This window comes from Pteropus vampyrus, unplaced genomic scaffold, assembly GCF_000151845.1.
Source record: "Pteropus vampyrus isolate Shadow unplaced genomic scaffold, Pvam_2.0 Scaffold4, whole genome shotgun sequence".
NCBI lineage: Eukaryota > Metazoa > Chordata > Mammalia > Chiroptera > Pteropodidae > Pteropus > Pteropus vampyrus.
The window spans coordinates 5,516,661-5,528,661 of NW_011888785.1; the positions used below are offsets into that span (position 1 = coordinate 5,516,661).

The 12,001-nt window shown below is 32.4% G+C and overlaps 1 protein-coding gene across 1 annotated transcript in view; it reads left to right on the forward strand.

The window, feature by feature from the left end:
- DGKB (diacylglycerol kinase beta) overlaps positions 1 to 12,001 on the forward strand; it is a 551,422-nt gene that overhangs the window by 75,415 nt on the left and 464,006 nt on the right. The window contains exon 4 of the mRNA XM_023532508.1: positions 7,846 to 7,999. Coding sequence (XP_023388276.1) covers positions 7,846 to 7,999 — 154 coding nt within the window. The remainder of the gene's footprint in view (positions 1 to 7,845; positions 8,000 to 12,001) is intronic.

Here is a 12,001-nt window from a genome sequence, read left to right on the forward strand (position 1 = left end):
GCATGAGAATTCAAAACCAACATTTTATATTGCTGCTGCCTACTGTAATATTTTAAATGTCTTTAACAAGGATATTGACACATATAATTATAAGCAATGTTATTGTAAGCTGTAATTGTCCTTCCAAACCTAATTCAAACTTTCCCATTAAGGAAAGCATCTGGAAAGTATAACAGAGAAAACATGGTTTTAGGAATCCAACTGAACTGAGTTCAAATTCCACATCTGCCACATATTAGCAGGTCTTGGACAAGTATTTGATCTCTTGTAGCCTCAGTTTGTTCACGTATAAGATAAGACTGTCAGCCTTATTGAGTTGTTAAAAGGATTAAATTCTATGTACAATTATTAGTTCTTCGTGTTACATAAAGATATTCCATTGATGTTTAGAGGCAGTGGCTGTTGGTCACACTTTAGCGACGACCAACATGATTTCATACAAAACTTCTGAAGTACGAAAGGTGGAAGTGAGAATATCTGAGATACATCTCCACCCAATTCTGTAACCTTGATTTTTTCAGTCTCACTCTTCTCATCTATAAAGGCTGGCCATAACCCAGAATACTGTCATGGTAGTAGAGTTATTGTGTTTGTTTTATGTGCTCCACCTCCCCAAACTACATAAATATCAGAAGAGTTAGCAAGGAATGGAAGTAACATGTTAATCAGTTTATCAATATTTCTGCTTCTCTTCCCTATTACTATCAATTTTAATCATCTTCCTCTTCTTATCAAACCTATAATCAGAACACAGTTTTGAAAACACACTACCAAACTGAATAATATAATGCCTGCTACAATTCTGTTAACCTGATATTGACTATGTATTAATTATTGTTGAAATGTATAGTAAGTTTCATATCACTATGTGGCTTCAATTTTTATGCCTTGATAGAGAATTGCTGTGGAATAGAATAAAATTATGTTCAACAAACTGAGAAGATATTTACATAAATACTTGAGATTAATTACTTACATTATTTAATAATTAAACTAATTGAAAAGCTTCTTGAAATTTTCTTGTAAATTGCACTGAGGCTCAAATCACATTTACAAAAAATACATTATCTTATACCTATGACAACATTTAGAGTTGACGAATGGACCATCTGCTACATCTTATTCTAAAATTGAAAGTTTAAATTAATTGGCTGCTTCAAGTGGCTGAGCGATAGCTGTCACAGTCTATCTATCCCTCCACTAACTTTCTGGAAAAAACATACTAAAAACTTAAAAATTGTTATTTAAGGTCCATAGTAATTGCTTCTAATTGTTTCTCTACAAATGAGTTTTAAAAATAAGTTTAAATAATTTGTAAAATAAATTAGTAACACTTCAGAATTTAATACTAACAGCCAACTTTGAAATATGGAATTTAAACATTTTCTATATATTGTTCTTTTATAACATTTATTAAATAATTTACATAGGAGATAAAAACCAGACTAGAGAAAAAAGTAAAGCTGAGATCTTCAGGTGATATTTTTGCACTTTTCCAAGGACAAATAAAACAAATACTTTTGGTGTTTGCTATGCCTAAAGTTTATTTTGAGAGTTTGTTTATTGTTTTTGTCTGTGTGTTTTAATCATCAGAAATAGCTTTTTTGAGCAGAGCAATGAAAGATACTAGGGGAAAATAAATCTAAAGATTTGGATAGAAAGGATTAGAATATCTAAGGATTTTACAAGTTTTTTTTAATAGGTAAAATATTATAAATAATATCTTTTAAGATCAACAAGTTAAATTTTTCACTTAGAAAAATACCCCCAAAGGCAATGTGAACAATAGACTAAGTCGAAGAGAATACGAGTTCTGAGTTATTAAAGCAGCATAGTCAAGTGATGAAAACTGAATGACAATGAGGATTATAATGGAGGCCGGGGAGAGATTTAGAGCGCATTTCAGATATATGGTCAAAACTAAGAGGTTACATTTGGAGTGTCAAAGGATTATTGATAGGCTTGTGAATAGAGATGCTAGTGATAAACTGGTGGCAAATTATCTTGTACTATATATGAATATTAGAAAATCTGTCCATAAAATCATATGTTGATTAACTATAACACAGTGGACTTTGAAGTTAGGTACTAACTAGCAGTTTTTAGACTCTGGGGAATTTATTTAACTTTCTGAGCCTCAATTTCCTCATCTATAAAATAGGAGTGATAATAGCATCTATTCACTGGGTAATTGTGAAGATTAAAAATATAGAATACATATTAATATACTTAGCACAGCTCCTAAAACACAGTGACATTTATATAGTGTTTCCATTATATGCAACAAACATTTTAATCAAATATCTGATAATCATCTTCCAATTTATAGATAATAGAACATATCACTGACTAAAAAGGTTATAAGGAGAGATTGGAATTTTAAGGAGTTTGGCATAAAACAGCCACCTATCAGAGATAAACATACAAAAAGTGAGAAAAGCATTTGGAATAGAAAGAAGCTATTGAATTATATCTCGATGTATTTACTGCATTTATAAAATACACTAGATATTGCGTCTAGTCCTTTGGGAGAAATAGAAATGTTGAAGACGATCTTTGCTATCAAAGAGTGTCGAACTAATACATATATTTTACAAATTGTTGACAAAATACTTTAACTCAGGGAATTCTTAAGCCTTAAAAACAATTAGTGGATTCCTCAACCCATTTGGAAAACCTCAGTCCTTCAGTCTTACTCACTGACTGAGAATTTCCTGGACTTCCACCCCTCAGAGTACTCACACTGGTAGATTTGGGCCTAAATGGATTAAAAAGATCAGAATTTATGTGTGCTTCAGTAACAGCTTACAACTGTCCTAATGACGGCACTGAAAAATAGACAAGATAGTGTCATAATAGATTGAAACAGATGCTAACTGAAGTGCAAAACTTAGTTGGATACAGATCCTTGATTATAAGATATACTGAAAATCACAATAAAAACATTCTGTTTAAAATTCTTCCAATCCATCGTTTGCATTTTGTAATTATATGCTAAAATAACTGGGAGTAGCACTATTTGTTATTCTTGCTATTTAACATCCTTTACTAAAATATACATGTCTAATTTCCTCTCTACTGAGTCTTAATAATTGTTAGTCTTAGGTAAAGCTACAATTAATGGAGTATGTGCCTCTGACGTGGTAAACAATTTTTTATTTGCCAAAAGTAATTTTTAAAAATTCCAGGTTTTCACAATTTTTACTCTTCCTCTATAGAGGGTGTTTCTCCATGGCAGTTTTAGGGGACTGTCAAGCAGCTCTCAACTAATGAACAATCAATTAATGAACAATCAAAGATAAACATAAGAAATGAGACATTTAAAAATGCAGTTTTTCCTGAAAATATTTTCATATCACAAATATGTATTTGAAATCTCAGAAAGTTAGCCATGTTCTTTTGCCCAGTAGCTAACATAGTATTATTGTACGCATACTAGGTACTCAATCAACACTTGTTAAGAAACGAGTTAAAGTCAATTATTTGTTCATGGTTTTAGCTAGTTGCTTAATCTATAATAGTTCAGTGATTAATTTTTGTCTTTTAAAGACCATTTATTAATTAACAGGATCATGTGGCCGTAATAATCTTCCTTTACATCAAACAAAAGATAGTCTAAGTTCAATTTTCAGATTTTCACACAAACGTATACACAGCTAATTAATAAATCTCTCAAATCATGTGATTTCCTCTGCAAACTCTCCAATGACTATTCCTCTCACTCTACCATCAAATCAAAACTATTGATGATCTGATAACCTTCATTATCTGCCCCATCTACACAACTTCAAAGATCATGTCTTTGACAGTATCTCCTACTACTCCAGTCCTCCCTTACTCCTGCTCCAGTCTCCTGCTTCTCCTCACTGGCTCCTTTAGAAAGCCCTCTAAAACAGGAGCCTCTTTATACCTCAGGGCATTTGCGCTACCTGTTTTGGCTATCTGGAATGCTCTTTCTCCAAATATGTACAAAGCTCTCTCCCACATCTCCTTCAAATCTTTATTCAAAGAACATTTTCTCATTTTCTGATCATCAGATTTAAAACTGCAAGCATATCTCCCCCACTCCCCACCAAGTATATTAACCTTTGTCTTTATTTTTCCTACAACACCGTTGTTTTCTTATTCCCTTTATTAGTAGATAAACCCCTGATGGAAGGACTTTTGCATGTTCTAGTAACATTTTTATTCAAACACGTAGAGCAGAACCTAGTGCAAAGTGGGTGCACAGTGAATATTTGCTAAGTACAAGAAAATCTCCATCCTAAGACTGCCAAAATAAAGTAATGATAGCATGACGACATTTATTTTCACTCGCTTTGAATCATTTGGATGAGTAGTAGTGCCATATATTTAGTATTAATAGGGATTTAAAAACAAAGGGTCCAGATGGTCAGATATCATAATGAAAAGCATATAGAAATGTGTTTTGAATTTGTGCCAATTTGGCAACAACATCTGAGCAGCTTCATCAGTCTGTATTCTTTACAGATTTTCTATGTTATCTCCCTAAATAGTCTATGGATGCTACTTACAGAAAAAAAAAAAAAATTGAAAAAACAGTTTTCAGAATTTTAAAAATTGTTTGGTGTATGTATCTCTGAGCTTACAGCCAATTCAATTAAGTGTGACCCACTTTTTTCATTAGAGTTTCCATTGATATGCATATAAATGATCTCATTCTATTTAAAGGTCATGATCTTCAAAAATCAGTTTGAATGCTGCTTCATAACAGTAGTAAAAAATACAATACCTAAACTTGGAAATATTCTGTTAAATCATGAGATATAGAAAATATATAGATCAAGGACAGTGTCTATCCACTTACAGAAATGTTTGCTATTTTAAACAGCATAGAATTTTAGAAGAGATTTGAAAATTTTTTCCTAATAAGAAAAGAAGGAGATGGGTTAACCAGGAAAGACATTGAAGAATAATTCCTCAATGAATTGGACATTGAAGCCGCTAATATTTTTAACTTTAAAGAAGTTTGAGTTTTGCAACATTGTAAATGGTGTGTAATGACAAGAAATGTAGGAGAAAGGAAATTTGCTCCCATCAACACTGTAAAGATTTTGAAGAAAGTTTATTTCATCAGTAAAACTTCAGTGGTAAATAGGATGAAATCATCTGATAGAAATCATTTAAGAAAGGAAATTTTTATTCTACTCTTATGTCTGTAGTAGGCTTTTATTTTTTAAAGTAAGACAATCTGTTTTTAAATGCTTGCTTTCTGAAAGCAGTAATTTGCCAATATTGCCTGATACAGAACAATTATAGCAAAATATCTAAGATCCAAAATAATTGCAGGCTTGATTTGGAAAAGTGCAGTGAATTTTTCAGTTTTCTGGAACAATAAAGAACAGAGCCGATTAAGATAATAAAAAATCTATCTGACCACAAACCATTGCTTCCTTTTATTTATTCCTTTACATACTAAATACTAAATGCATACTAAATGCCCAAGGGTACATTAAGTACTCTTTATATCAGTTTACATCAATTTTATATTACATTTAAGCAATAACCCTGAATAGTTGATTTTATATGGAGAAAAGGCTTATAGCTGTCAGAGAATAAAACTAAGCTGTTTTTTACTTACTGAGCAAGGGAGTGCTGTGACGCGAGAAAGTTAAGAAAGTTTTCTTGATAACCGCAAAAAAAAAAAGGACTGAGTTATTTTTATTAAGAGGGGTGCCATACCTGCTCACCATCATACAGGGAGAAGGTATTGGATCCGAGAGTTGATCCAGGTAGTGTAGTCTGACTTCAAAACTATACTCCTACCATCTGTTGTTCCTGAGACATTGCTGATGCCAAAAGGCTTGGGGTACAGAAGGAAGAGGAACTATATACAACCTTACTTCTAACCACAAAGCCTATGTATATGTTCATCAAATAAACTTCCTATAACTTTGCAATAAAATTAACTCTTTGTTACCTGTGGATTTTTATACATGTTGAAAATTTATAGATATATCTCTCAATGTTGGTGACTCATCCAACTGAAAGTGGATTACTTCTCTTTCAACAGGACGTCTCTAAGGAGCCATAGCAGTAAGGATAGGTGCCCCTACTCAGGAAAACTTATTTGTATACAGCAGTCTGGCTGTTGGCCTTATCTACATATTTTAAAACTTTAGCTTTATTCACTGTGGCAAAATGCATTTTGAAAGTACTTGTTATTTGAGGCTGTTCTTATATTTTTTATAGTTTTTATAGTTTTTAGGTATGTGGCTCCATTCATAAGTGGAACTTACAATAATCTGTGGTAGTGATGATTTATTAAATATAGAATAAAATGAAATCTTTTTATTGCCACAAATATAAACATCTGAAGTGCCTACCTGAAAATGAATAAAAAATGCAGACTAAACTAAACTGAGAATATCACATGAAGGTGTAGGCAGAATCTTGGAACCATTAATAAACAAAGTGAAGATTTTTGGCTTTTTTTTTTAATTGTCTTGAGATTATATGAGGAACAAAAGTATACATAGTACATATACTTAATTGACACATGATCTGATCAATGAAAATTTACTTTCTCTAATGATATCCTTATATGTCATATTCCATTTTAGGTTTATTCAAAATAATACAATAATAAAATTGGTTATTATCTACCACCTTACCCCAATATTATATATGAAAAACAGACTTTTTAATCCAAAATATCAGTTTAACGAATTACTTTTATGCTCATCTGCCAGGAGTTTGAACAAAATTAAGAACATCAGTCTGCCAAATATTTGTGTGTGTGTGTGTCCTACTTTTAATTAATCTCAGTTACATTAAACTGGATGAGGGGGAAAAAAAATGCCCTTCAAATTCTTCCTATGAGGCCTATTGTCCCTGTACTCTCTTGATCTGGACATATGTGGCTTTATTCCAGTTTCTTCTTTGTAGGTCTCTCTGTCTCTTCAAATGGCTTACTAGATAGGACCCAATACAACTTCACTGGCCTTCTCTTCCATGTGGTCTACATTTATTTCAAAGGAAACACATATGCACTGTTGTTCCTGAAGTCACAGGGAGTGTTGGCCAAGCCTAATATAGTACCATTCACTTGCCTTTGCCCTAATTTCCCAGGAGAGATTCAGTTCCTGGCCCCCTGACTTTCCTTGCTTGGAGAAAGCAAGCTCTCTGGGTAGCTTCTGTAAAATCGTCTTATTAGCTTGAAAATAGAAAGTGGCTGCTGTCGCCATTTCCCCAAGAGGACTCTTAACGTGGTAATGGTTCTCTCCAAAGAAATGGTCACTTTTTTATAGTCCTGCAGTGTATAAGACTAGACAAGGATCTTGAAATAGGTTTCTAAGAAAGTCTGCATAGCAAATTTTAGAATTTCACTTTGGAACTTTTATCTGTTGATCTTGGTGTTAGGGTGAAACTTGAATGTTAACTACTATTTCCAATTGTTAAAACAGTATTTATCATCAGAAACAAAGAAAATAGATAAGAGAAATATCTTTCTTTGGAGTCTTCATGATTCTGCATTGGCATGTTCACTTTAATGGTCTGATTTAATCATTACAGCAAATGTGTGGGATTAGGAGTATTATTCCCAATTTACAGAGAAGGAAACTAAGTTTCAAAGAGTACATTTTTTAAAGTCATACAGAACTGTCTGATGGAAAGCTTCTGTTTTTCCTGCTACACCACCACAGGTAAGACATATGCATCTAATTACCAGTGTCAGACTAGAACTGCCAGATCTGTTTTTAGTCATCTACCTTTTATAGATTTGGATATAAAAATGAGGTCATTTCTATTGGTGATGATTTTGAACATAGTGTTATAACATCTTAACATTGGCTGAGTCTTTAAATATAATTTTTTTTTCAGACAATAGATTTTGAAGGTTTCAAGCTATTTATGAAGACATTCCTGGAAGCTGAGCTTCCCGATGATTTCACAGCACACCTATTCATGTCATTTAGCAACAAGTTTCCTCATTCTAGTCCAATGGTAAAAAGTAAGCCTGCTCTCCTTTCGGGTGGTAAGTTTAATTATTTACTTAAAAAATCTATATACAGTAAAAACCCCAAAGGGAAAATCAATATCAAGTTCTTTATAAGAGAAGAGCTGATTTGCTTAAAATTCATCTTTGTTGCAAGATTTATATTTTCATATTGAGTCTGTAAAGTATTTAAAATGTCTCCAAGATAATAAATCCTAAACATTAGATAAAATATACTTTATCTTTACCCATCACTTGTCATTTAGTGTTTTAGAAGTCTGTGTTTAGGTAATAATTTTAAATGATACTTTCATCAAATAAGGAAAAGTGGTCTTTTAAACGATTGAATTATATATATATATATATATACATATATATATATATATATATATATATATATATATATATATATATATATATATATATATATGGCTATATATATATGTAGACACAAAGCAGTTATGTCTAGACAACATTTAATGTCAGTTGTGGAAATTATCAATATACTTTCACATTTTTATGTTTGTAACATCAGAAAAGTGTTTTGATTTTTCTCTTGGATACTTAATTAAATTTTTGTCACCATAGTGGTGATTAGAGCTTTCATTATGTGTAGCTCTTTAGAGATGACTAATACATTAATTAATATCTGTTGCTAATTTTATCAATCTCCATCCATTCAGGAAAATAGAAATCTATGTGAGATAGGAAATTGGTTAAACAATATTGGAGTGCTGAAAAAGCACAAACAAACATTGAGATAATGCAGAGGTAGAAGCACATGATGCTCTTAGTTTGGAATAATCAAAACCCAGAAGCTTAAAGGAAGGACCTCTTTGAGCTGAGCTGCAGAGTTCTGAGCGGGTAGAGTGTTGTTTGGCAGATCTTGCCCTTAGATGTCTGTGAAGGGGATACTTCTTGGCTGGTGTTGGTAGCTCAGAAGCTCAAGGAAAGGCCTGCACCTTGGATATCAGACTTCTTCAAAGAATCATCATGATCCGTGCAGGACCCTGTCACTGGAGCTCACTGTGCCTTTCTCGGTGTGGAATAAGCAGAAACTAGCCCCTTGTCTTTCCTTCTAATGTCTCTGTAGTGCCCCCTTGAATCCCACAGGTTTCTAGTTGGCAGGGGGGAAATGTAGTCTATAGCAGTGTTTCTCAAACTCTTTGATCTCAGGGCTTTTTTGGGACCTTAAAAAATTTTGAGGACCCCAAAAAGCTTTGTTTATGTGGGTGACATCTATTGCTATCTGCCATTATTAGAGATGAGACATTTTAAAAATAATAATGAACAACCCATTGCATGTTAACAAAAATAACGTATCTTTATGAGAATGACTTTTTAAAAAATATTTTGAGAAGAGTGGCATTTTTTTATTACTATGTCTTTATGTCTGGCTTCATGGAAGAGAACTGTCTTCCTGCTTCTGTGTTGCCATATGTCATGTAGCCTCTTGGAAACACCACTATGTACTCATGAGAGTATGAGAGTGAAAAAAGCAAATGATATCTCAGAATCATCGTTGAAAGTGTTTTGATTTTACAAATCCCCTGAAAATGGCCTAGGGAATCCCAAGGGAGCCACTGGTCCAGGAATTTCCAGCTCGAGCATCACAAAGTAGAATATCGAAATGTGTGTAAAGCAATGAGAGGAAGTTCAGTAACTGGCACTCTGGTAAATAAAAATTTAAAACCTATAATTGAGAAATAGGTGGTTCAGGCATAAAGAAAATGGACAATTTGATGAAAAGTCCACAGTATTAAGCCTTATGTTGTGCTGCCTCCCCCTTCTGTTAATGAAATATATTTTCCCTAGAGCAATCAGATGATGGTCCAAGTTAGTTTTAAAACAAGTATACACCACCTTCCACATGAAATATTTGATCCCTTCAAATCCTGTAACAATTAGTATTTATCCTTAACTTTAACCATATAATATTTTTAGTTCCTAAAATAATTCCTCTCATATCATGAATTGATTGAGAGAACTCACGTTTGCTGTTTTTCTCTGAATGAGTTCCATTTGGTGTGTCCTTAAAGTGTGATGTCAGAGCTTACCAGTGTTCATGGCTGATCATTTTAAAGTGAGACAATTGCTTATAGTGATCTAGAAATTAAAACTTCCCACTTCTCCATTTCATGCTTTAAATGGACTGCACCTTAGACTGAATAAAATAACAACAGTGTTCCTTATTTAATTTTACATGAAGTGATACTGGCTTTGGGTTTTGAGAATGGAAAGGGGGAAACATTTTTTGATATGTTTACGGTCTGAGCAATTAATGTCAGAAAGGATAGAAAACATAAATTACTTAGTGTTCCCAGAAATTCAAATCTCAAACCTTCTTTTTTTCAACTAACATATAGAACTACATAAGAAATGCCAAATTTATGAGGAATAGAAATCAAATCAGGTTTCAAAATAGAAAAAAATAATAAGGAATAATAGCTCTTACTTCATTTGGGACAATCACGTATTCTGCACAGACCTACTTGAAAGGAATTGTAAGAGAGGCTATGTAACCTTTATGCAGCAATAATAAACTGTGATTCCTTTTCAAAACTTGGCCTCCTTATTTAAAAACATAAGTGCACAGTGTTCTTTGTAGGATTGTTTCTAACCCTGCATACGTTTCAGACTTAACCTTTGATATTTTTTTTCTTTCTGGGTAATATGAAACACTAGACAACAATAGACTTTTCAAGGCCTGGGGTATCCTTGACTTGGAAACCGAAAAATAAATGTATTTTTATTTCTAGAACATTGCTTTGCAATAATCTAAGTCATCTACATAAGATGTATTTGTGGTTGGAAATCACGAATAACTTTTGAATAGAGAAGTGCTATAATCTGCTCTGTTTATCCCCTTTTACAGTTCACCATATTTCACTTCCATAATCTTATTGGGAATATGGTAGCTATTCTTGACTCTATATATCAACTGAATAATAAAGCCTTCTCAATAAAAAGTAAAACTAATAATGAAAAAAAAAAACTCTTCTTGTTAATGAATGATAATCAAGTATAGGAGATATAGTAAGAGTAAAAAAATAGTTTTTATAGAATAAAAATTTTAAATAATTATAAATGAGTATAAAGGTTGTGTGTGTAGATGTATTTTGTTGAGCTTGTAATACCTAATGATCCATCTGGCATTTTGTGTAGTGGATGATTTATTTTTTGGAACATTTTGTTGCAATGTAAGTGTGTCTTATCACCTATTTAAGTATAAGGTGATTACTTCTACTGTTCCTATGTTGGACTTTTAATATTTAAAGATATTCCTAATGTACCATCTTTCTCATAATCTCTTCTTATTTATTGTAAATGTCAGTTTCTTAATTTCTCACCTATCTCTGCTAGCCCAATGACCAACTTCTTATCCTACCTTTACCCCTAAAATCTATCACTTGAACTACTCTCTTCAGAATTGTTCATACATTTAGAAACTTCGTTTTTCTGCAAGTGGCTTATAAACTCTTAATGATGAATCTATATTGTGATCTCGTATTTCAGTTCCTATAACTTGAACACTGAGCATAACCAGGGAGAAATTTCATAAATATGCAGACTGTTGCCACTACAAGTTCCTAACACCTAGTATTAACATGGCTTTAACACCTCTTCAGTTTAAAAAAAATCTATTATAAAATGTATTTATTTTTGATATTTTTAGCTAAATCAATCGAGTTAAACTTCTAAAAGCTTTTTTAGGTTATTCACGTCTTCCTTCTTTCTTAACAGATGACATTTTTTCACATCATACAAAAATGCCTCAATTATTCCCTGTACAATCCAGAACATTTACTTCATCTCACAGAATATTAGCTATATTCTTGATGGAGATCTCCATCTGGACTCCTTCATAAGGAGTAAAATTAGATGTGTCTAAAAGTCAAATAATTATATTCTACCCAAACCTGCTTCTATTCCTATCTCCTCTCTTGGTGAATGGAACCCAAGTATCTATTAATTTTCCAATTCTAAAATTTTTGGATTCTTCCTGTTCTACAGTGCCTCATGTTTCGCTAATTACAAAAT